Below are 27309 nucleotides of genomic sequence, written 5' to 3'. Positions count from 1 at the left end.
CAGTTGCTGCTGTATGCACACACTTTGTCGTGGCATCAATGCAGTGTCTTCCACAAAATGGTATGGCCTTCTGAGTTTAAAAGGTTGTGAAATCCTGATGTTAATGCCATTTCCATTTCTTTGTTTCCAAGTTTGATTTTAACCCATTGTGATTTAAAAGCTGCACCTTTTTTCACAGCTTGTTCTTTTTGTACTTCATAAGGCCCCCACATCAACCATAGAATTTCCATTGGTATACTTAGAACTTTCTTTATAAAGTAGAAATCAATGATGCATGTGAGCAGCCAGCCAGCCACGTACATTAACAATGGTTAAGGATTTGGGTGTTTGCAATTGATGTGGAGTTCCCTTGGCAGTTTTGTCTTGACTATACTGCAGTGGCTGTTCTATTAGAGTATCTCAGCCACATGATTTTACACCTGTTTGGTTTTACCTTGTAAGTCACTCAAATTATTCCAAAAAGTGTAGCCATGACATTAATTAAAGGATCGAGTCATACTTTACATGTACAATATGCCCATAACACTGTCTCAGTGAATAATGATTAGATTGTAACAAACTTGGTTTTAATCTACTTATTTCAAGGCAGTTGAGATGCAAGAAACTTGCAATTGGTCCCCAGAAACCCCTAAAAATAAAAAGTAGAAAATAATATTGTTCACTGGTCATTGGTATCTTGGCAGTGGGTTATGTGTGTAAGGTCTGATCTTTATGCGGAATTTGTAAATTGTGTGTACCTTAAAACTTACATTTTTGAGTGAACAGAGTTTTTCCTAACTATCTATACCATCTGTATTCTTGAGTTTTCATAACTTTGCCATAGTATCCAAGTAGATTAGTATAGTTATCTGCTCTATGGTACATGGCTAAAATGAATTTAATCAAATTTGGGCATGTAACCTGGCAGGCAGCTATGTGTACAAAGGTCGTATTACAACGCAATTAATGCATGCATAAAAAAAATTGTTTTCTTTCTTACTATCAGTACTCCCACTGTGTGGCATACCAGCTTTCTTGGTTGCAACTCCTTCCCCCAAGAAATCAGTTGTAAACAATTATTAACAGTTTTAATAAAATTCAAATAATACAAATACATGTTATACATCATAATATTGTATATACACTTAAAGTAATTCTGTGTTGCATTCATGTATAGCCAGAAATTCTGTTGACGCCATTTAGTCCATTAAAATATTGTCACAAGTTGTTGTGCATCTATCATGCAAGGCCAAACCCTCCAAAGGTAACTTCAGTTGGCTTTACTGGTTGTAATTTTGTTATACGCAATCCATTTATTCTACACACCTGCAAAACAAAGCAAAGAGAAGGTAAAATAATTACTATAGCTATCTAGTATCTATGCTATTGCACAGTAGCAAGGTGCTACATACAAATTATGTAGTTGACAATGGTATAAACTTACTAAGCTTAAAGATATGTTGTTAAGCCTTGCTTGAAGTTCCACTACTCCATCCTCAGTTGTTATACAGGTTTCCACTGCTGTAAAGAAATGGTCACCATCATCAGCTAAAGCATTTTGTGTTTTCCTCTGTAGTCGTTTCTTTAGTTTTTCACATCGAGCTGTTTTGTTGCTAAGTGACTTTGGCCTCCTGATTTCCATGCTGTATGGTGTACCATGCTCAATAGATACATTTTGGCACGCATCAACATTTTCATCTGTAGTGTCGATATTTTCTTCTTGGCTAGAGACATTTTGGTTGTATTCCACAAATCTTATTGCTGGATGATTGCAGGCCTGTACATGTAAAAAACAAGTACATAATTAATTATACCTGACAAGCATATTCCATACATCATTAAGTTGTATGTAACTATAGACAAACAATTTATGCATAAAAGTACATTATTTTTATATACCTTCAGATAAGCAGCTCTGTTCATTGTGAAGATGATTATTTTTAGTGATTCTGCCACAATTGCTGACTGGACAACAGTGAAGTTATCATTGTACCCTTCTACAGCCTTTTTGATTTCATTTAATTCTATAGCATCTTCCATGTTATATCTGAATATAAATGTTGGGTATTCTTCAGTTGTTACAGGTAAACTGCAGTGAGGACTTGAGTCTTGTTTTGTGGTGGCAGTGACATCTCTCTTGTTAAACACAGGTCTAGCTGTCACCATCTCCAAAATGGCTGTGAAACTTATTGCAATGACCAATTGATTTATCATCTTCTTAAAGGTTCTGATTTTGACTTCTCTACTTCTTTTCAGTCTTTGAATTGCTTGTTGCTTGCAGGAATTGTGTGGTGGTTTTATACTAGTAGCACGCAGCCATAATAGTGGTAAAATTTGGTTGCATTGTGTGGCTTGAGAAGCCATGTTTTGTAATCTATGACGTATGAAAGTACATTGTTGTTCAGGAAGGGTGTCACATCTGTTGTCATGGTATACCTACTCTGAGTTCAAGGAAAATGTAAACAAGGAAATTAATGGTAAGGAAATCAATGTTGGAAGGTCTCTTGATACTATTTTATTCAGTCACATTTTTTGAACTTCTATACTCCCATCCAGTAGGTCCCATGTCAAGAGCAATGATTTTTACTAGCTTCCCTTCTAAGCAATTGCAATGCATATCATGTGTAGTCTTAATGATAAATGAATCATAATGGCACTATACATATTATAAAGATCTATTTTAGGTTTAAACGTTAAAATGAAAATGGGTTAATATAAGCAGAAACTGCTTACCATTATAATATTATCAGTTACGTGAGTGACGTACACCAAGGAAAATCAGCCATGGGAACAAAGAATGATATTATGTAGACAATTTTAAGGAACTGTAACTAGGTGCATGGCAACAGGAGAGAACTATTTGATAAAGATTAAATATTATTATTGTGCACGAGCATTATTATTCTGTATTGTAATAAAGATATGTGCCAGTGTATATGCAGTACTTCAAAATGTTAAGTTGAAATTTGGATTGCCATTAATGAGCTAAAACAAGCTAGGGTTATAATTATCATGAGGCTGTAGGACCACAAGCATAGGCGATTCTATGGGGGAGCCATGCCCCCCTGTTAAAAAATAACTTTTTAAAAGTCTTGGGGGAAAAGTTGTAGTATAGATTGGCATTGTTATATTTAGTATTTTTTATGTTTGTAACATAAATTTTAGGGTGTTTTCAAGCCTTCAAATTGCAAAAATCCTGTAGCTTCTTGGGGTGCAACCCCCAGACCCCCCTAAAATTCTACAGTCATACAACAATAGTCATGCTGTTCCCTACTTGGCCCCCCCTGTAGGTCAGGTCTGGAATCGCCACTGACCACAAGCTGTATTTTCCCCATCCAGAATTGATCTTGATCACTGGAAATGTTGTGTATACAATGTAATGTTATGTGATGCCATACAAAGGACAGGGAATTTCTAATTCATTATACAAGATCACAACAAAATAACAACACACATGGATGACTTCACCAGTTACAGTGCCCATATATGGACTCTAATTGTACAAGCATGAAAATGTATTGTATGTATGTAGTTCCCTTACCTGGAACTGAACTTACCTGCATGCCTTGCAGTTGCTCCTTCCTGGGTAGGTAAAAACAGTGGACCCGGGGACAACTCTTCTTGGAGCATTTTACACTTCACAGTATTATATACTTTTACTAGGTACCTATGCAAGCAGTCTTGCATGGCCAATCCACTTTTTTTCACACGATGTTTACACCAATTAGAAATTATAAGCGCCTCTGAAAAGTGTCTGAAGCTGACTGCATTACTTACAGGTCACTCGCTATTTCCCAAAGTATTTGTTTGCACAATGTTTCTAAACTTTAGTAGTAGCTAGGTGACATAATAGACTAGCATGCTCATTGTGTAACAGGCGAACAATTACCAGCTAAGCCAAGCTAACCAAGTTCCAGCAGCTCTTCATACGTCATGATGCATTTGCACAATGTTCCTAAACTACTCTAGTAGCTATATAGGCGGCAATGGGCATAATAGACTAGTATGCTTACTGTGTAGCAGGCAGTGGCCTATAAATGCAGTCAGCTTCAGACACTTTTTAGAGGCGCTTATAATTTCTAATTGGTGTGAACATCGTGCGAAACGCCGTGAGGGGAGAAAAGTGAATTGGCCATGCAAGACTACTCGTAAAGGTACCTAGTACAAGAATACTGTGAGGCGTATAAAATTCCAAGCAGAGTTGGATTTCCGTGGGTCCCCGGGTCCTTGGTCCCCGGGTCCTTGGTCCCCGGGTCCACTGTTTTTACCTACCCCGGCTTCCTTCCTAACTTATATGGAATGTAGGGGCAGTATCATCTAACCCACCACCTGGACTAAACACAGCGAAAAATAAACATTCTTGCTTTGACAAGATATTATTTGAAGCTGGAATGGCTGGAGGGCATTTAGATAACAAAAGTTACACATACAAGCAGGCATGAACTCTGATATTGTAGTCCTAAACCCGGCCCTATGCATATTATACATCAAACAACTAATAACATAATAATACATAAGGTCAGATCATGTATTTATATACATACAGTGGAACTGTCCTTATCTGGACCTTTATTATCCAGGCACCTTCATTGTCCAGACAGCCCAAAATTAGTCATGTGACTTGTTGTTTGTTGACCACAATGAAGTTTGGTTTAGATGAAAGCACAAGGAGAGAGCCCAAAGATTGCTGTTTACCTGTTAGGAGGTGGCTTGTTTATTCTACTATAAATAACTACCACTTGGTTGCTAGGTGATAATGCATTTTACAGCCTGGGGAAGCGACTGAATGCTTAGTAGTGACTTCCCCTCTGCCCACTAAACTGCAGCATTACTGATAGTACAAATAACAGTATTAATTGTATTTAAGTAAGTCACTGTAACACAATTCTTAGTTACGGGAATTTCTGAGATACGGACAGTATAGTATGTACCAGTCCAAGAGAGGTTCCACTGTACTACATTCTTGACACTCAAATGTCACATGAAATGATCTTTAAAAAGTTGGAAGACTAGCTTGTGAATACTTATAAGACTGATAATATCAATAGAAACACTTTCTTATACATCAGCTATAACAATGTCCAGCAGCTAGCCCTACAAGTTGAAGTTAGAACTGCAATGTTAGTACTAGTGCAGAAAATGACAATTACAGTATATAGTATGTAAATTAAAGCTAGTTCTAGTAGTATAGCAGATCATGATAGTTTGCCTGTAGCTTAACTTGATTCATAAGTGTCTGAACTGCTGTCCTATGCAGTCTAGTGGCAATACTAATGTGAGTTTCTATAATAGTGAAACCTCTGTATTAAGGATACCTTAATTGGAACCAACTAAAAATGTCAAGGTGACATATCCCGATTTTCCAAATCAGTTTGCATGCTAAGGGACACAGGTGTACTCATTTTCAAGTGTCTTAAAATACGTTCCACTATATAGAGGGTTAAAATTGCCACACAACACATTGCACATTATATGACTACTCTGCTGTAGCTACATATGTGATTATCTTTAATTCGTGTGTTCAATTTTTAAGACCAAACTCCGGTCCATGCTACCCTCCATAGTACTCCAGATATCCAATGCATTCTACAGCCGCTTCTATATAGTAAAGTCTACTAAAGTACATCGCCTTGAATGAAACTGTTTCGTTAAAATAATATTTTATGTGATGTGTTTTCTCATAGACTATTAATCTTGTGGCTGCTTCATCAGGATGTCTTGATTATAGTGTTTAAGTGACTTGTTTGCATGCTTAACATAAGGCTGTTGTCACTAGTTACTGGGAAAATTAAGAAGTATAAATTCTGTAGAAATGATGTTAATGCCACGCCTGGAAAGCAAGATGTGATGTAATGGTGACAGGAGGAAATGTACATTTCAAGAAATACACTTCTTAAGAAATTTATGGGCATCATTATGACAATTTTACAGTGCATGGAACCTCTTTTACACTCTTATAATTATAAAGGGCAATTTCTGTTGTCCCTATATATCTCTACCAATACAATTTTACCTCGGAGAAAGGACTACTGTACCTCCTTATAACAGTGAAACTTAATTCATACAAATTACTAGTGGTCCCAAAGTGTCCATTAAATAGAGGTATGCCACCATTTAATAATAGAGCATGGGTCCTATGCTTCTTGTGCAGGGCAAGTCCATATAAGCAGATATGATTACCGAATCTAGCTAGTAAGAAAACAGCAGAGATAATTAAGATGCTAAGAGTTTGGCAAAAAATTGTGTGTTGTGTTTACTGTATATACGTATAATGGCACATGTAGCTACATGCACATCACATAATTGTAGTTGACACTCCTTTCCTTTATTTGGCACAAATATGATAAAACTTGCAAATTGCCACAAGTTGAGAAGCTTTGTAACATTTGGTCTACAAATGACCATCAATTCACTTAATTTTATCACTAACTTGGTTATCTCTAGGTCTTTTCAGTGTGTATTGTGCAGTATGATTAAGGTACAGATAATTGAGACATGTACAGTATCCTGTACGTGGTACTTAATAATCAAGAAATGCCATGGAGTGACTTCCTAGCTGGTTCAGTGTAACGGATGAGGAAATATTTAACAATTTCATGCATCATAACTACAAAATTAAATTTCACAGCCACACAAGTTAGTATTGTATGGCTGCAAACCTATCTATATAAAAACTGGCCGTGATGCTCCAAGCAAACAGCAAGAAAAGCCACTGCAAAAGCAAATCAGATATAAGATTAATAAGAAGATGAATCACTTGGTCATTGCAATCATTTTCACAGTCATCTTAGGGATTGTATCAGGAGCCCCATTACCGACCTGTGATAAAATACAAGGAGAGAGTTTCACTAACAGATACAAGGTGACATTGGAGAATCCCATAGATGCTGAAGATGTGATAGAGATAGTAGAGAAACACCAGATGTCCATAAATACGACTAATTCTTCAGAAATCATCAGCAAGTTGGAGCCATTTGGAAATGAATTAATAGGAAGCCTATCAAAGCAAGTACTACACTTGGTAAGTTAACATGAGATATACAAAACATCATACAATAATATACATGACATGATCAATGGTGTGTTGTTGATCATGATTTACTGTTGATGTGTACATAGGTATGTATGGACAACAGGGTAAAATCAATAGAACATGAAGTGGGAATATATCCTTCACCTGGAGATGAGGAAGAAAGCGAGCCAGTTGACTCTACAGTGGGAATATATCCCCTACCTGGTGATCCTAGCTCTGGGGAACAAAGTGTTCACTGCAGCTTGCCAGGAAATCATCATGGTGGAAATGACACTTATGTATTTATCTACAATGGTGAAGCAGATGTAAATGCAATTGCATACGAGCTAGTGGAAGATAATATTCAGTTAGCAACAGTAGTACCAGAAGAACATACTATCATCTTTACCATCAGTAGAACTACTTACTACAAGGTATGTCAGAAAGCAATATAGCTAATAATAATCCTTTAGTTGGGTGTATGCAGCTGTAGTTACATGTTTTTAAAGTTGTATATTATTGATAAACATCATTATATAGGCCTGTGAAAATTCTGCAATTCAATGTGTGGAGTATTTCCCCAGTTCTAACACAGAAGATAAATCAAGAGTACAGAAGACATGCTAATAACTTCATTGCTTACTGACTATATACACAGCTAAACAAAATGCACAACCATATGTATGCATGGATATAGCTAACTGTAAATATTGCAAGTATGTATGTAACTATGGATAATAATGTAACAAATGTGTATACATACAATAAAGGCCAGTAATTATTTAATATGGAACAGCATACATATGTAGGCAATTGACACTCATAAAAGTATAGGACTACATAATGTCTAGAGAAGTACTGGTCATACAGTTTATCACCATAATTATTATGTAGGCTCTCTCCGTATCAGCTTAATTTTGTGCTTTATTGTGAGTTGTGTAATAGAATTTGTCACCAATAAATTTGCATGGATATACCACTTTATTTTACCCATGGCTACTTTGCTGGGGCAGAGGTGGTAATTTAGTGAAGTAGCTTAGCAAATATTTATTATTATATTTTTACAGGGTGGATAAAAGCACTTATATCAATATTAATGGGGTGCCCACCGAAACTATGTAATTATGTTTGAGCCAAAAACAAAATAATGGCCACCAGGTGGCTTCAGTGTAGTACATTTTTATCATAATTATGTTAGAATAAACTGAGAAATGTCAATTCAATAGCTAGCAATACAGTCAGGGGCGGAGAACAGTACTGAAAAGTGTGTGTGTGTGTGTGTGTGTGTGTGTGTGTGTGTGTGTTGGGTAGCTAAAATCATACACTGTACCTTAGTGTGTGAAGCACATGAGCATGTGAAGCATAGGGGGTCATGCCCCCACGGAAAAAATTTGAATGTTTTGGGATTGAATTTGAAGGCATTATCAGTGGTACATGTGCATACTTGAATAGGATACTCCTATAATATTATGACAATAACTATCATTAAGATACTGTAAAATTCCTGGTATAATTAGATAGATCAGTAAATGAAGGCATTTCAGATAGACTAATTATGTATAGATACACGTGTTAATGGAGACAGATTGATTAATTGCATTATCAGAACCAACTTATATGAATGATTCCGCTGAAAGTTTTATTTGAGTATATAGTTAGGCGATTGATCCAATCTCGTGCACTCCTAGCACTGATTCATGCTGTATTCCATTCTTGCATAACTTTTGTCACAGATCCCTGGCAAGGTAAGTTGGCTAATAAGTTGCTTTACTTTAGTAACAGGGCATTGGAAAGGTGAGAGGGCACTTCCATCGCACTTTTTAAAGTGGGAAGGGGCAGCTGCTTCTTTTGCCCCTGCTGTAATAGCTAGCTAGCTCATTATAGATATTTGTCATCCAATTTGTATAGTGAAATGAAGGTAAAAATTGAATAGCACTGCAAGTCGAGCTGCAAGTCGAGCTGCAAGTAAGTGAATCTGACAATTTGAGTATAGCTATATAGTGGTTTTATGGTTGGTGGATCACTCAGACATTCAAATGACCATGTTTCGTCATATTTTACACGGCTTAGATCTGTAGAGCATTGACCGATCATATAATAATTGCAACATGTATTGATTCTGTAATGATTGTAATATGTATTTTGATTGACATGTGGTTGTACACATGTGTGTTTTTGTACATGTGTGCATCCGCCATTTTGTAATGAATGAAAATGAATCTGCCCCAATCGTGTAAATACTGTAAAACATAATGAGATCATCAACAAATCACACTTGTGATTTAAACTCTATATAGACATCTAGCAACAGCTGATTAGCCGTCCTTCCCTGCAAGAGGCATAATACAACTGAAACATTTATGATCAACAACAATAATACATATTATAATAAAACAAACAAATAAATACCAATGCAGGAAGGAAAAAAACAAAGCAATAAGTTACGTATAACAACAAAAACATGAACAACATGAAGAGGAGAATCTCATACAACAATGGTAGGGTATTGGTGTCTTAGTTAGGAGTGTTGTTATATGGAAAATTGTAACTATTAGTAAAAGACAGGCACTTTAGGGATCAATTTGTACTGCTTGCAAATCATGTGCTTAAGATTTTTAAAAATGAGTTATAATCACATTAATAATCACTAGCTACTAAACAATGACCAACACAATATGTATGTTATAACTACCTGTATGTACCTTATGATCACATGAATGAGTAATTGAACTTTTGGCTTTTGAGGGCAAACTGGTGAGTTACAAAATTACACTGCATAAACAGCTTAAGAAAACTAGTCAAGGGTAGCAGTGCTTTTCCAATTCCTATACTCTTGGCAGGAGTGGGTATGGTGTGGAATTACATAGAGGAATTTGAAGAAAACAAAAGACATGAATACAATTCTGGGGCCTGGAAACATGTTCCTAGGACTTTCAGATTATAGATTGAAGGTCTGAGATAGTGTTCTCCTTCTGTCATTACCGATAATTTATCAGGTACAGCATTTTAAAGGTGATATTGCCATCCTGTTGTTAGCAAGTTGTTGAATGCTCTATTAGAGTATTTTAATCTTTTAGTTACAGGCACCAATAACAGTGGGGATGTAGCATCCCTTCCAAAATTAATCTAAATGCTTCAACAAAGATTCAGAAAAATCACAATAGTTTTATTCGGTTTGTGACAATCTCTTTTAAAATATTGATGCTAACTTGCTAAGCCACCTGCTCTAATTGTAGGATTAGGGTTAGTCCTTCCAATTAAAATTTTGTGCCTTGTTTGAGTACACTGATAGGGAAATGGGTCTCCTTTAATACTATTGACATCAAGAATGTAATGTTTATATTATAAGGCTTTGTAGTACGTAAATTTAAGTGAACTGGAAATTATCCAAAGATTCCAATTTTTAGCAATTCTGACCTAGTGCATGTCTACAAATCAGAATACAATGCTATACATTTGAACTGCGTAAACACATTGTTCATTACTCCCACAATTGGCCACAAATTAATATAGTGGACCTGAATGGGTTAAATTAAAATGAAGTCACCACCACCTAGCTGGTAGGGGATTCAACAGAGATTTAGTAACATGTTTCTGACTCTCTACTCACAGGCTTTCAGTAGCTTTATTTCTTTGTGGGTTGTTAGTGGGATAGTAACTAATAATGAAAGCACATTACACTCTTGGGTTTACCGTAATTTGCTTTTTTTTCGTTGTAAAATAATTTTCGTATGCAAAATTTGTACGAAAGTTTCTTGCACGAAAATGTTTATACAAGATTGAACTACTCTAATAGAGCAGTCATTTACGTAAATCGTACTAAAATATTTTTACAGGAAAATTTTTATCACAAATTTTTTTGCACGAAAATAAAGCGAATTACGTAGTATCCATGCATATACATAGCTACAGTGTACACTAAAAGATTCTGATTATTTTGTGCTGTAAATGTCAGCAAATTAGCATGAAACACTGCTGGAGGGTACTGAACAATAGTTATTGGTTACAATTTTGGTAGAAGTAGTCACATTCTGTAGCTGTATTATACACACTGAACCATGCTATATGTATATAGCTACATGCAATGCACGTATCAACTAGATACAAATCACTGGCGCAAATATTGTTATTACAATTTAATTCATTGTTATAAAAATGTAGTTATGTACAAGTAGAGCTACCTATTATATCCACAAGAAATATACGTAGATTGATAATAATGCATGATCTTTAGTTATACAGTATTTCATGTATTCGGATATGGTTATGGTTTGTAGAGTCAGTAACGTGCTGCTATTGCCTTACTCCAGTGACACCTGTACTGCCAATTGCAGATGTATCATAATTTGGTGTGATGGATTTCACCTTTGGCTCCTTGCATACCTGTACGTAAACAAAAGATGGTATAGCTTTACAGATACATTATATAAATTATGTTTAAAAGTTAACGTATATTGTAGTAGATATATTGTGTTACGATTATTGCATATTTAAAACAGTTTACAAAATACTGACTTACCAATTCAAGAGCTTTGATATTCATTGTCACAATCAATCTTATTACTCTTCCCTTTCTTTCTGCATGATGATAACTGAAGGACAGAGACTTATCATTTAGCTTCTCTATTTCTACTCTACTAATGATGTTGTACAGATCAGTGGTGGATGCTCTGGACTTGAGAACAATAGAGTAGTCTTCACCAGTGTATGGCTCAGTAAGAATGAGTTTGGAGCAGTCAACAGTATCTTCCTCTGTGACATCACCAGAACCTTCAGTAAGCTCTGGTATTATTGGGTAGTCTGGTATGATTAACTCTACTCTGCTGTCCATGCACACCTACATCAATAGTATAAATTTAGTACATTGCATTTTATATTGTGTAAAAGCTTACCAGGAATAGTGCTTGCTTCGATAGAGTTCCTTATAATCCTACATTTTCAAGTAGTTCCAACTGGCTTTTTACCAAAGTGTCATGGACGTTGATAGCATTCATTTCCAGAGACCACTGGTACAGATTTGCTATTCCCATCACATATTCAGCATCCTGGTAACTTTTGGGGTCTTCAATATCACCAGGTATCTGTCTTGATTGTCCTTTCCTTGATTGACATCTTTGATCTTATCACAGGTGAGTAGTGGGGCTCCTGATACAATCCCCAAGATGACTGTGAAAGTGATTGCAGTGATCAAGCAATTCATCTCTTCTTGAGAGAATAAGATATCTGATCTGCTTCTTGTTAGTTGCTCTTCAGCTTTAGATTTGTCTGTTTTCACTTGTAGTGTGCAGGTTATATACTAGAATAACAACATTTCCCTACTTAGGTGGCCTCCCCAAAGTTGGCTCCGAGTGTGGCGCTTGGCCGGAATCTGGGTGGCCTGTGGATCAAGTCACGATGGGGTTGGCTTTTTTTCAGCCCTTCTAGGTATTTGTCCCGTTTCACTTTAGGATATTTAGCTCAAAGATTTTCGCTTAGGCTCCTTGGCTATGGGTAAACACCTCATACAGGCTCTGCCTTCTGTGTACGCCCTCCAGTGCCTAACTGGCAAAGAGGATAAGAATAAAAAGAATAGTTGTTTGCAGCCTTACTTGCAGCCTTACAACATCACTTTTGAGTCATTTCATTTTTGTGGTCAAAGTTTTTCTTTGTAATTTATTGACTGCTGTGACGCAAATAGAGAAAGTATGCAACCACAACAATAACCATGATGTCAAGTTACATAATGAGCATCTGTAAAATTATATGAAACTTATAGCAATGAACAATTAGCTACACTAAAATCTCAACAAACTTCCATTACAAGTTTCCACATAAAGATTGTTCAACATTTTTCACCACCTTCCTACATTATCTGGCAGGTACCAACACTTAAGTCTGGTTATCTGTGAGAAGAAACATGCCTAGCAGAGAGACACTAAAAAGTATAATTTTACTTACAGCACTCATACACTGCATGTAGCTTGCTTTGATTCAGTTCTCTGTAACTACTATACGGTAAGTCCAATCTATACCTGACCAATATGGCGGTTACTGTAATCTGTATCAGCAAAGCAGTTGTGTGATTTGAAATGTAACTTGATTTTTCACTAATTTGCTATGTACATAATGGGCACCACATAATGAAGTTATTGCAATTTTCTCCAAAATTCAGCACTGGATGTTAGCCTTGTGTGCACAAAAGTTTTGAATTCACAATGTCATGGTTTGAGGTATGGAATTATAAGCACATCTATAAGGTCACTGTGAAGGTCCTGGTGGACAGCATGTTTGTTCATTATATTGAAGTGAAGGATGTATACAAAAAAAATTATGATTTATACTGTAATACCAGTACAATTCTATCCATTTTGTGTACACTATACAATCAGGGGCGGATCCAGACTTATGGAAAGGGGGGGGGGGGGGGGGGGGGGGGGGTCAAAAATGAACTAAGGCACTACATTGTCTCTGGTTTGATAGGGTGAGACCAAAAAAAAAAGGTCACAGCCAGCTGACAATAGCTGCCCACCTCACCAACCACGCATTTATAGCTGATAAAGTACATAAAAATCCTTGAATAGCTCACTACACACTGTTCTAATACTCTGACTGCTTTATTAGAGTGACTGCTCTATTAGAGTATTTCGATCTTAGTATACTAAAAATTTTTGGAGGGGGGGTCAAGAGCCCCCTTTGACCCCCCCTGTATCCGCCCCTGCAGTATACAATGGGACTCAATGTTTCATGTAGTGCTACTGATTCCAAGAATATGCATAAACTTATAGGCTTTCTTTACATGTTCTACAGTGTGTATAACTGGCCTATAAGAATTATTGCATAATAGCATTCAATACTATGTAGATAAGTACATGTATGTACTACACTGTTGAAGGGAACTAGCTGCTGTACTTTTGTGCATTGGTAGAGGCCTATATGCACCACAGAAATTGATTAAAAATAGATGTAGCTAAAGTGTCATGTGTACTTTATTGAAAAGGAGAGGTGCCACTGCATCTAGTACTGTGACTGTTCCTGTCTGCTACTCACAACTATATGAGCAGGTAGAAGGTAACAAAGTGTCACTACCTCTATTGGTAAAATTAATATAGTATAATGCATTACAGGTGTAAACATGCGTCATAAACCACTAAAATACATACCACAAATTTGACCACACAATGAAATGGCTTCTTGTCTATTTTAAGAATTGACATTATATGGCTGCAAGCTACCAGTATATAAACCAGCACCCTTCATAAAGTGATCAGCAAACAGCAGTGAAGTAAATTCAAAGCTGAAGAGTAAGAAAAAGGAGCTACAAGCTGTATCAGATACCTTATTCTCTCAAGAAGATGAATCACTTGATCATTGCAATCACTTTCACAGTCATCTTGGGGATTGTATCAGGAGCCCCACTACTCACCTGTGATAAGATCAAAGATGTCAGTCAAGGAAAGGACAATCAAGACAGATACCTGGTGATATTGAAGGACCCCAAAAGCTACCAGGATGCTAAGCATGTTATAGAATTGGTAGAAATGTACCAACAATTACAGGAAAGGGATACCTCCAATGTGCATGAGCCATCAGTGGAGAGCCAGTTGGAGTTGCTTAAAAATGTAGTGTTACAAGGGACCTTATCACAACAAGCACTGCTTCTGGTAAGTTTTCACAATAATGACAGTTGCAATCCATGATAGTGTGTTGAAAATTATGTAGGTGTGCATGGACACCAGAGTAGCATCAATCATACCGCACTACCCAAAGTTGGGACCAGATGCTACCAAGCATTTTGATGATGTCACAGAGGAAGATACTGTTGACTGCTCCAAACTCATTCTTTCTGAGCCATACATTGGTGAAGACTACTCTATTGTTCTCAAGTCCAGAGCATCTACCACTGATCTGTACAACATCATCAGTAGAGTAGAGATAGAGAAACTGAATGATAAATCTCTATCCTTCAGCTATTATCATGCAGAAAGAAAGAAAAAAGCAATAAGATTGGTTGTGACAATGAACATTAAAGCTCTTGAATTGGTAAGCATATTGCACGTTTTTAAAAAATAATCATGACACGATTTAGCTTTTAGCTAGTTAGTTATGTTAACATAGTCATGTCCTGTAGATGAACATGTTACACAATCATTTTTGCACATACAGGTATGCAAGGAGCCAAAAGTGAAATACATCACACCAAATTATGATACATCTTCAATTGGCAATACAGGTATTACTGGAGCAAGAACATATGTAGGGCAATAGCAGCAAGCTACTGAGCAAATAAAACTAACCATATCTACATGAAATGCTACACAACTAAAGATTCATATTAGCTATTAGTGTATATTCAGTGTACGTATGTATACTTTTTATAATATAATTACTGATTTTAAACAATTTGATAACTGATTGAACTGCAGTAACAAGATTTGCCAGTGATTTTTGTCAAGTTATCAGTGGTACACACGGCATATACATACATATGAACGTACACACATATACATATATGCATACTGTATATATATACAATCTAAATGACTTGAGGTGTAAACTGGCATATTCTTTACTAAAGGAGTGACAGTTAGGAATTATGACTAATTATTTAGGAGCATGTCATATGCAAGCCTTGCACACTGCACGATGACTGAAGTGTGCAAATGTTTGTGTACAGAGCAAAGGTGTACTAAATAATACTAATGACATTCCTGTTTGGTAAGCAATTGTACAGTACTCTCTGGCACTAGCTACTTCATCATGTTATCCATTTGCTGGTGTTTTGCTGCATGAAATGATGTGGTCGTATTTACACAATAGCTGACATTCCATCAATACAATCAGTTGCAGCAGTTAGTCTGTATGACTTCTCAGTGCACGACTGAAAGATAAGTCATACTGATGTTAACCCTGGTATGTTGTTTGTCTTACAATTTTTAAATTGGATATGAAACTTAAGGCGTCAAGATGTGCTTTCATGTCATTGGCTCATCTGCATGAAATATAAAAGCTAGCTTATTGTTTTAAACTGAAATTATGTTATAGACATGTTTAAAATCAATAAAAACTGTGACCCTTGCAGGTCCAAAGAACTCACCATTTTGTGTATAACTACTATATGTACACTATGCACTAAAAAACTGAACCAATTTTTGATTGTTGAGCATAGCGACACAATTGAAAAGAAACACACTCATGTTCTTGTGAGGCATTATCAGAATATCAAAAATATTATAAGTGCATGCTATAGCTTATGAACTAGTCAACCTACTGTAACAGTAGAGACTGATGAGCACTGTGATATACAATGCCTGCTTAAGTAAGCATCACTGCCATGTGGGCTACCAAGTTTCTTTACCGATTGAAGATTCCGGAGATTAAAGCATATGCCATTTTTTGTAAGTTACATGCACCAGCAACTCATGCAGTGCTATTTGTGTAGATATTTTGTATATATATAGCTACTGTCCACATTATAACTAGTTAATAATCTGAATTGTAATCAACTCAAGTGGCACTAGCTGGTGGTGAGACTAATAGGGATGGTAGAAAGTCAGACATTATCATCACAGGATTATTTTACAGCAGTTTATTTATGAGGAAGGAATTTCACAAATTTGCCAGTGATTATGGCTTCTTGAAACAGCAAATGCCACTAATTACCTAGTTACACAGCTAGCAGACCTTCACTACCAACAATTCTTACCCCTGTATCCTTACAAAGTTTACCAGTTGCAGCTTTCATGATAACTTGAAAAATTCCTCCTTGAAACTAAGCAGTTGCAAGTTGTTATTATTACTTGTGTTCTCTGTTTTTTGTTTCTAACTCGCTGTGTGGTCACCTCTTAAGAGTGCAAGAATTCTGTACATCAATTTTAATTACATCCATATATGTAGTACTCAGATTACTAAACAGTATAAGACTTATTATGCCTGATGGTGACTATATTAAAGAGTTACATGTGTACATGGCTACAAAGTGCTACGTTATTCACCAATCTCTAGACCTCCTGAAGTATTGGTTTTTGTATGTAACTCTAGTCTCACAAATGTTAGATATTCACTGAGATTCAGGCTTTGGTTTTCATTTTGAATGCATCAATGAGATGTTTAACATTGGCCACAAAAGTAATAAGCCTATGTAGTCCATCAACATGAAACAACATGAAACACACCCTCAGATTTCATTTCTCATTACACTTAACACGTTGTAATACATCACCCACTGTAAGACAAACAACATAGTCACATATAGTAAACTCTGTAGGAGTTTCAAGCACATGCACTAAAAATTAATGGTATGGTCTCTGCAGTCACTTAGTATATGATGCACATACTTTTGTACCTCATACTGTGTAGTATACTTATGTCCTGCCAAGTGATTAAATGACTGCAGTGTGTATGTAGCTACTTGATTGAGAACTGAGAGGTGATGGCCCTGAGAGCTGTAACTGCAATGTATATATCATAATCAATAGATTTGCTTACAGGTTTTATTATATATCTACATAGTAATGGTTACTGGGTAATTAGACAAAAATTAAACTCTCCGTTTTATCATGGTCATGATATTTCCCTTAGCACACACATGTAACAGCAGGTGGAATAAGTTCTTTCAAAAGTTGGTTTTGTCAATACTATATATATCATGTACGTACATACAGAATGTGAGTCTAGATTAGTGAATTTGAACACAACATCCTGGTATCTATGATAGAGCACTTTTCATGATACTAAATGTGATGAGCATCACAAACAAACTTGGCATATACATAATTATGTACATCAAACTACATCTCAGTATGTGTAAAACAAATGTAGCATGGTTTAGAGTGGAGGGATCAAGTTTCCAGCCATAAGTGTCGTTGATACTGAGAGCATCAAAATAGCCATAATTCTTGTTTACAGTGAATTAAGTTACTATTACTTAGCAATAAGTGTAATTTAAAGCATACAAGTAAACAAGTTGCTCTTTCTTGACCATATAAGTATTGCTGAAGGTGTTCTGAAAGAATTAAGTCAACCATAATTATGGTTTAGAGTGAATCAAGTTACTTCTAATGCATATCTATAAATGGTGAATAAAGTTGTTGTTGCATGCTATACGTAGTCAGTGTACCAAAGAAGAGTCAAGTTGCCATTGCTTAACCATAATTTATGGAATCAAATTTCTTATACACACCTGTACCTGACCATAAGTATTGTTTATAGAGTGTAGTCCTTGTAGTGAAGGAATTGCTCAGCCATATTACAATGGACACAGTTATACTAACATGCTTAAGAGGTCTTACAAGTAGATAATTTGATTAGCAAGTCTTTTTAAGTAATGACATCAATAATAAATTATAACAACAACAGTGATGATCAAGTGCTTTTTTATTCTTACAGTCTTTAGCCAGTTACATTGCACAACATACCATGCTATACACGAAACCATGCAAATGCAGTGCTGCTGGCTAACATGAAATAATTATAATATTTAAATTTATAATGAGAAAATGTTGCAGAGAGCATGTTAAGTGTTTGCTGCACTCATAATCACCAAAAAACTTCTCGTCAGCTGATTAACTCTTTGTCCCTGATTCTTCCTTGTTGGGTTTATCTGGTTATTTTCACTCAAACACATGACCTGTATATTAAGCTAAGTGATTCCTAGAGTACTGATACACAGATATGTTGTTATCCAGTGGTCCAGTATATTTGTAGACAGTGTAAAGGGGATGGAGGAGAGATGAATTAGCCCCCCTTGGTATATTTTATATGAGAACTACAAAAAATATAACTATTTCTAATGGAAAGTTCAATTACCTAATAGAGCAATCAAAGGGCTATTACAGCCTAGAGAGTATCAAGTCGTGTATATTCTCAACTTCAACAAATGATTGATTGAATTGTTCTTCAGTATTATTTTTATCTAGTGGTGATGCAGACTTATTGGCCTGTAATTATTGGTTTTGATTTTAGATCCTTTCTTAAAGACAGGAGCAATATTAGCTACTGTAGTTTCCACTCACCTGGAATCTTTCCTATGCTCAAAGACTGAGAGTACAACAAAAATAGTGGTCTTGTGAGGAATGTAGCACAGTTCTTTAGTAGGTGCGGATGCAAGCCATCAGTCCTGGTGCCTTATTAGGATTCAAACTAGACAACTGATCATGTACTTCCTCCTTGGCAATACAATCTCAGGAATTGATTTTAGATGGACAGATAAAGGATCTTCCTGAGTAAAATACTGAAAAAACTTGAGATGTACATGTTTTCAATAATTAGAAGTATTAGACACTGAAAACTCCAAAGAAACTTGCAAGAAACCAAGAATGGAATGGAATTTGGCCAAGAATGGAATGGAATTTGGCTGCAGAACCTTAACTTGGAGAAGTGCAAAGGTGCAAAGTGATGCATATAGGTAAAAGCCCAGGTGCAAAATTGAAATTATACAATGGAAACTTTGGGGTCTACTGTGGAGTTGACAAAACAGATTTTGAGAAAGATTTAGGCATATGGATAACATCTTCTCTTAAACCTTCCTTGCACTGTGACAAAACTGCAGCTGCTGCAACCAGGATCCTGGGAATGCTTAAAAGAATGTTTACAAAATTTTCTACAAAATCGTTAATCTTCCTGAATAAAACTTATACAAGAACACAGCTAGAACATATTTTGCATCCAGCTTTGGTGTCCATATCTAGACAGGGACATTGACACTCTAGAAAATGTACAGAGGCGGGCCACTAAACTTCTGAATGGACTGGTCAAAAACTATCTTATGAGTCAAAGTTAAGAGAACTTGGACTTTATTTTCTTTATTGTCAATGGCAACATGGGGATCTCATTGAGGCTTACAAGCTTTTACAGTTATTGTGATGTTGAATGGTCAAGGTACTTTACTCTAAGTTCTGTACATCACACAAGAGGACACCAATCACATCTATACTGTTAAGGTTGAATTTTTTTTCAGCCAGTGAGTTGATAAATACATGGAGCTCCCTGCCAGCAGAAGTTGTTTCAGCACCAACAATCTCTACTTTCAAAGCAAGTCTTTAATTATTAGAATGAAGTAGGATATGGATATGAACAAAGGCCTAGTGCCTAAACTTTATTTTTGATCCAAACTTTACTTTGTAGCCCTGTTTGTATATCCATCCATTAATGGCCTCCCCACTGTTATGGGACACTGTTTGCAAGAAAAGATCGAGATACTCTAATAGAACAGTCAGGATCTGGATACTCTAATAGAGCAGTCACAGTATTCAGAGAAGCAGTGTAGCAAGCTACTTTGCTACGTATGTGTAGTTATAAATAAAGAGATATAATTGGTGGAGAGCAGCTATTGTCAGCAGGCAGTGATCTTTTTTTTTGGTCTTCATCTTACAGCTTTTTTTTATTTTTAAATTTATTAATGCTTTACAGCACAAGTGCTGAAGGTCTGTAGGACACCTGGTCCTACAGCCTGCTCAAAGACTTTAGCTACATAAGGTGTGTTTGAAAAGCTGGCCTGGCCCCCTCACTCTTTGGCCAGCTCCACCGCCCCTGAAGTCACATGTGTTTGTGGAACTTCCTTTAGTGTTCATTATATCTTTTGATATTTAAGTAAACTCAAAACAGTTAGTGCATACTTTTATAAGTCACCTTGTAGAGAGTTCAGCTATGTAATAAGAGAATCTATTAGAACATACATGATAATTAATAGTACACATTTGCAGAATCATAATTAACAACTTATATAATAGCTCAAATACGTATATAGGCTATACAAATTAAGAGGACTTTCTCTCTTCCTGCAGTAAAGTAAAAAAGACAAATAAAACTTGCAATTACAAAAATGAGTAACATTATACCAAAACAGCCAAGCTGTCAAAAAGGGTGTATCAGTTTTGTGATTTGCCTTTAGAATTATCTTCACCACCTGTAGCTGGTGGATCTATCCAATCATTGGGCCATTCACATGTCTAATATTATAACTACGAAAACTTAATTATCTACAGCAGTGCTTGCACAATTATTGTTGACTACAGTTGGCCACTGTTCCATGATGTTGATATTGGCATAATAGTCAGGTCTACAGGCTACTATATAAGTACTTGACCTAAATTTAACCAGGCACATGCCCACAGCTGGTCTTTTAGCCGGCTGTGGTTGTGTGCTTGGCTTCCCCCAAATTGCACAGAAAACACATGCATGTGTTTGTATCTATGTTTGCCTTTTTATACACATTTGAGCAAAATGCTTTGCACTATTAAAAGTGGGCTGAATAGAGCCTTTTAAACCGCTTTGAGCCAATTCTGCTTGAAAATAGCCTATCATGCTCAAAATTAAAACCTGTTTTGTCTGCTTAGTATTATACTATCAAAATCAAGATGATGCTCAAGGAGTGACTGTTTTGTTAATTAAAGTGTATCAAGATTTCCTGACTGTTGTATTTAGAGTAAGTGACTGCTCTATTAGAACAATATTATAATTACTTTTGAGTGCAGTGATAAAATGTGTAACCATTCACCAATTGCTTTCTTTTAAGTGGTGCACATTGTAAATTTTAATTAAAATTGTCCTATTATTGCTGGTAATGCTTGATGCTTTTGCTAGCCTATTATGCTCAAAATTATGCCAGCATAACTGGCTCAAAGCCTACATACTTTAAGGCAGTTTATTTGCACTGGTTTGAAATACAGGTGAAGTGAATTCCTGAAGATGCTGTGAATGTCATTTCCAAGGGTGTACTGTAAAACTACATTATCTGTTCCTGAATTTCTATCTAAAGTCAATTCCTCGAGATTTGAGGAGGAAGTTCATGATCAGTTGTCTAGTTTGAATCCTAATAAGGCACCAGGACTGATGGCTTGCATCCGCACTTACTAAAGAACTGTGCTACATTTCTCACAAGGCCACTATTTTTGTTGTACTCTCAGTCTTTGTAACTGCCTTCATGAACAAAAATAAAGAGCAACTTTTGAGCTTCAATTTCCTTTATATAGAGAATTTGCATAAGAAAACATGATAGATAACTATAACAGTACTATTTTGTTATTTGCTTGGTTTCTTAATAGCGTCTAGTAATGTTACAAAACAATTTATGAATTATGAATTACAAGAACTATGTTAACAATGTTTATGAAGCAATAACTGATTGGCTGTAATAGTATTATTAGTATATACAGACTATAATACGTGGTTGATTAATTGCCTATTCATTGAGGAAACGCTATAAACTGGATTGCTGGTTTTTAGCACACAACTTGTTTCTTTGGTCACACACAGACTGCATCCTTCCTTGACCACGTAGCTTATCATATTTCATTTTTTATTAATAAAGCATTTAAAGGCAATAGCTTTACAATTGTAGATTGCTTGGTTCAGGAAATATGCCACTAAAACAAGTTTACTTTTACAAAAAAATCTACTGCCTCTACAGTCTACACAGAGTATCCCATGGACATACACTTACTCACTTCTTGAGGAGGAAAACATATCAACACTGACCTGGAATTTACTGCTTGAGATGAAGCCCGGATAGTTTGCAATCTGTTTGAAGTCTCCTTTGAACATTATTCTTGTTTTTAAAATGATTTTGATGAATTTTCAAAACTTTTTAAATAGCATAGTATCGTGATCTTTTCAAAAGACTCACTTTATTCACACTTTCAGCAAGCCTTGCAGAATCATTTTATTAATGATATCATCTATTCCATTCTCCTTGACTGCACATGACAAAGATGCCATCTGATCTACTTCTAGGCTGTTGAATCTGCTTGTCACTATATAGTGCATACAATGAAACTCAAGATGAAACTTCTATACCTTGAGACTGACCAAAAGTGTATTGAGTATTAAGGAGTACTGATTTTCTAGCTTACGCATTGAGGGATACTTTGGGACCTAACTTAAGTGTCCAGATTATGCAGGTGTTCCCATTTTATAGTGTCCTGACTAACATGCAGGTTCCACTGTATATAGTCAGTTCAGGGTTGTCATGGTTAGGCCGCTGGTTTGAATCCCAATATATATTTTGTCTAAATACGTGTGTACCTCAAACTTATGTATTCATAGTACAGTGGATCCAAACCTCAGTTATCTGGACACCTCAAACATCAAACGTGACTGTTCTATTAGAGTGTTTTGTCGATAGTGTGCACTCTATTAGAGTAAATGACAGTTCTATTAAAGCGATTGAGTGAAACTCCGTACATAAATCAATGGGTTTCAGTTGTCTGAACAATTTCACTTATCTGAACACATTTGGCTAACTATAGGAACAAAAGTATACTTCATGCTGTAACATATGGACTGTATATAGCACATTTGATGGGAATACGGCATGCATGGACTGCTTGTCTTGGGTTTTTACAACTTCAATTCTTAATATCAACTGCTTGACTTTGGTGCCAGAAAGTGTGCACTGGTGTACACGAAAGTTTGCACTGGTGTGCACGTGTCAAGTAAAATTTGCTCAAACGTTGCTTACAGTATAACTACTACAAATACTGCTGGCCTTAAATACTGTGTATACTTTACAAATTCATTTCTTTTTCTTGTCAGAAACTGAAACCATGTTACTCAATATCTCTTGTTGATAAATTGTAAGCCTAATTTGGGGATAGGCAACAGTCCATAGTCTACCTATTACACTACACATGCAGTGCTCAGCAATTCCACCTAATATACTCAAAAATTATGCCTCATTTTCCATGGTTTTCAAAATAAACATTTGAACTCTTTGAAACAATATACAGCCCCTTAATAATAATTTTTGGCAATTTGCTTAAAAGTATCTGTACTGTTGACTATCGGAAATTAAAATGCTCTAATAAAACAGTCATATTAAATGTGGCTACTTGACTGGAATTACTGGCTGTTTTATTAGGGTATGTTGTTCTTTACAAATTAAAGCAAGGATTTATAGTTTGTCATAATTATTCTTGCCTATGTTATACTATCATTATACTTCAAATATCTCATTATCTTTATACTTCAAATATCTCATTATCTTAAAATTATACCAGCATAATTGGCAAGTGTCTAATTGGTAATGTTGGTACATAAGTAAAAATTAATTCTAATAAGAAAGCACATATTAGGGTTGTATTTGTAAAAACAACTATATAGAAGGACAGAACAAATAGAACACCCTACAGTATTGAACACACCCTAAATTGGCACCCTAAATTGGCACCCTAAATCCATCTATCAATATGGCTTCTTATACTTACTATTATAAGCCAATTACACATTATTGTTTTGTATATGTGTACACTGTAAGTGTGTCAGATTTGTGGGAGGCAGTTACTAACACACAGCTCTAGCCTCTTTTTCCATTGTCCAGCTTGGTTGATGGCCTCATGCACAACCCATATAGTAGGTCAATTCAGAGAATTTGCAGTGCAAGTGCACTGCAAATTCTCTGAATTCTCTCACCAACACAGTGAGAGAGAGAGAAGCCCATATAATGATCACCATATGCTGCATTCATACACAGACACAACACACTGATGAGTTCATCTCAATGTACAAAATACTTGTCTTTTAGTAGGATGTGGGTGCATGGATAATTACTGCACTCTATAAATTATTCTAAGGAAAGTCGCAGTATAGAATGGCATTGGCATTTTTCATGTTTTAAACATCAATTTTATCTCATTTTCAAGCCTTTAAAATTCAAAAATTCTGAGCATGTGTAACACTCCCAGACTCCCCCAAAATTCTGATATAAATTACAGCCACTTAGCAACATCTATGCTGTACTCCCTTGTATGTCAGGTCTAGAACTGTACTGCTGCATTCTACATACATATAATGCAATACAATACCAGTACTGAATGGTTAGTTTTTCCTATAGCTGTAGTATTTACAACTGAATTGACCACAGGCTGTGAAAATACACCATCTAACTCCACAACTGCTCCTTAAGGCAGAAAGGAGAAATTCATGTAATTATCTAATGATGATGTACATTGTTTTTTAAAATGAAATGTAGACAATGTCCATCTGCCTACAGCTGTATTGTATCTACTTTCATGCCAATTATGGCAGTGAATAGTGAAGCCATCTTTCATAACTTAATATTTAACATGTTGCTAGTCATAATAATTGAACTATAGGTCTTCTGAGAGATCATAACTCAATACCGTGTGTACATATTTGATATTTCTGTGATGTATAGTATAGTTATCATAACCTCTTTACCAGTTTAGAATTTTTGTATTATTATACATGAGATACACAAATGAAATAGTTGAATAACATGCACCTAGATACATACATACATACATGCAAGCAGCAGGTACTTCTTTAATGACAACAATAATGCATATTTTGATGTATATCTAAATGCATGGAACTTATATTGGCTTGTATGCAATGAGATTTCCATATATAATTATCAATAAACCAGAATTTAGTTTTGTAAACTATCACGTTAGTATTTAGTGCCTACCCTATGGTACAAGGCTTTCCCTACTGGCTACTGTGAAATTCAATACCATAGTAGTTTACAGACTCCTAAAATGTGACATGGTGGCTACATATGAGTGGCCACCACCACCAAATGTGACTGTTATAAGACTAGTAAAATACAAGATGCACTTCGACTTATGCTAAAGCTGAATTCCTTACGTGTATTAGGTCATCACTCAGGAATGAACTGTGCCGCTAAAAATAGTAGTTCAGATTGATATCACCAAGGTAATGTTACAACTGGAAAGTTAAATAAACATTTTGTTTGTGCTATCCTTGTATGTGTAATTTGTATACAAATTTGTAGAGAAGCCAAACCATGTCACACATGTATGCACAAAGAATGTACACACTGTACACATGTGTTCACTGTAAGTGAATGCTTTTACATTTAAGTGTAGATAGGTCTTTATATGGCAAGGTATTCAGACTTGCATTGTTCATTATTGGGTATGTGATGTTGTCATGGACACAAAACAGCATTCACAAGTATTTCCTGTGCCTCATACCTGTCTATACTCTCAAATATAATGTTTTACAATTTTGTACCACTAAAATCTTATCAGTAGCTATGATGGTACATGCCGTATGTAGTTAGAATCACCTAGACTGTTCAACTTTGTTTGGGTAAATGGCTATCAAACTAATAATATAATTATTATGTACATTATAGTTACACATATACTTATCTTTCTTTCTCTTTTTATGTGATGATGGTTTTACCTCAATTGTAAGGTCATTAGAAGTCATCATACATGTAATAGTATTTCAGCATGCTAATAAATTCATGTATAACTGGTATACCCTAAAGACGTATTTCAGTGAAGACACATTATTACAGAATTGCCTACGTATGTAGCTATGCATGCGTCACTGAAATATGGTTACACAGCTGTATACACAAAACTGTTTTCTAACTTGATACGATCACAGCAAAAAGTGGCCTAGTAGCCAAGTATACACAATTAATGCTCGCAGTATTGATGTTAAATTTTAAAAAGGCATTGCCAAACATCAATTTAATTTCATAATAATTATCATTACTTACATGTATTATACTTATACTTAAAAGATGATAGAGTAATTCTGGTAATAACAACTTGCATGACTGAATACAGCAATTACACGAAACAGAGTTCTTTTGTAATCTGGATAAAATGTGATGTATATATGTACATAACATAGAACTAGTACTTGGAAAAAATAATTTTAAAGGTTGCTCTAGTCTGATGTTGCTGAAACAAGTCCACTGGTGACAATCAATCTACATGATAAATAGTTACACACTCAGTAATTCTATACAAATAATTTCCAAGAAATGTAGAGAGTGATTCTTATATGCATCAATCTGATCATGAAATGAAATGATGTACATAGCCTTATTCAACATACTTGCACTTGTAAGAAAGCTTTGAATAAAAGATGACTCCTATTCTTGAGCAAGCCAGGGAATAACACTCAGATGGCTCACTAAAAAATTATTAGATGGTTCTTTGTCCATTAGTTTGCTTCTGATGGCTGCAGTATGAGAACTGTTGTCAGATGATTATACGCTTCATAATTAAAACATGCATTAATTTTTCAATCTATTCTACTAGGCTTCAACATAAAAAAATAATTATGGTTAGCTATGCATGGTAGAGTTACTTTATGTGGTGGTTTACTCTTTCCATTGTTTGGAAATTTTCAGACATACATATGAATTATTATCAGTATAGGTGTGGCTATACTTCTTGTAATTTACGCATCATAGATGGCAGGAAGTTTAGACCGTACAGGAAGTTTAGAAACACTTAAAAGGCTTCTAACCCATACAAAATGACAATAAAACTGTATGGCTGCAATAGTATAAAAACAGTTCACTTTGAGCAAAACACCAAGCAACTCAACAGTCG

At 35.6% G+C, this 27309-nt stretch overlaps 4 protein-coding genes across 4 annotated transcripts; 2 read left to right on the top strand and 2 right to left on the bottom strand.

The window, feature by feature from the left end:
* Positions 1-1053: 1053 nt before the first annotated feature.
* Positions 1054-2719, bottom strand: LOC136261026 (uncharacterized). The gene is made up of 3 exons (XM_066054991.1): positions 1879-2719; positions 1424-1756; positions 1054-1305 (listed from the first exon to the last, which is right to left on the bottom strand). The coding sequence occupies exons 1-3, from the start codon at positions 2341-2343 to the stop codon at positions 1219-1221; spliced, it is 885 nt and encodes a 294-aa protein (XP_065911063.1). The 5' UTR covers positions 2344-2719; the 3' UTR covers positions 1054-1218.
* A 1331-nt stretch (positions 2720-4050) lies between these two features.
* LOC136261027 (uncharacterized) lies at positions 4051-7777 on the top strand. Its single transcript, XM_066054992.1, has 4 exons — positions 4051-4133; positions 6424-7000; positions 7099-7425; positions 7532-7777. The coding sequence occupies exons 2-4, from the start codon at positions 6728-6730 to the stop codon at positions 7616-7618; spliced, it is 687 nt and encodes a 228-aa protein (XP_065911064.1). The 5' UTR covers positions 4051-4133; positions 6424-6727; the 3' UTR covers positions 7619-7777.
* Positions 7778-11173: 3396 nt separating this feature from the next.
* On the bottom strand, positions 11174-12529 carry LOC136262018 (uncharacterized). Its single transcript, XM_066056147.1, has 3 exons — positions 11884-12529; positions 11511-11828; positions 11174-11374 (listed from the first exon to the last, which is right to left on the bottom strand). Exons 2-3 carry the CDS (start codon positions 11820-11822, stop codon positions 11285-11287), a joined length of 402 nt encoding a protein of 133 aa, XP_065912219.1. The 5' UTR covers positions 11823-11828; positions 11884-12529; the 3' UTR covers positions 11174-11284.
* A 1719-nt stretch (positions 12530-14248) lies between these two features.
* LOC136260645 (uncharacterized) lies at positions 14249-15401 on the top strand. Its single transcript, XM_066054466.1, has 3 exons — positions 14249-14631; positions 14690-15010; positions 15134-15401. The coding sequence occupies exons 1-3, from the start codon at positions 14323-14325 to the stop codon at positions 15233-15235; spliced, it is 732 nt and encodes a 243-aa protein (XP_065910538.1). The 5' UTR covers positions 14249-14322; the 3' UTR covers positions 15236-15401.
* Positions 15402-27309: the final 11908 nt, after the last annotated feature.

This window comes from Dysidea avara, chromosome 7, assembly GCF_963678975.1.
Source record: "Dysidea avara chromosome 7, odDysAvar1.4, whole genome shotgun sequence".
NCBI classification, from domain to species: Eukaryota; Metazoa; Porifera; class Demospongiae; order Dictyoceratida; family Dysideidae; genus Dysidea; species Dysidea avara.
Note: the sequence above shows the minus strand (reverse complement) of the source record. Positions and strands in the feature narration are given on the sequence as shown.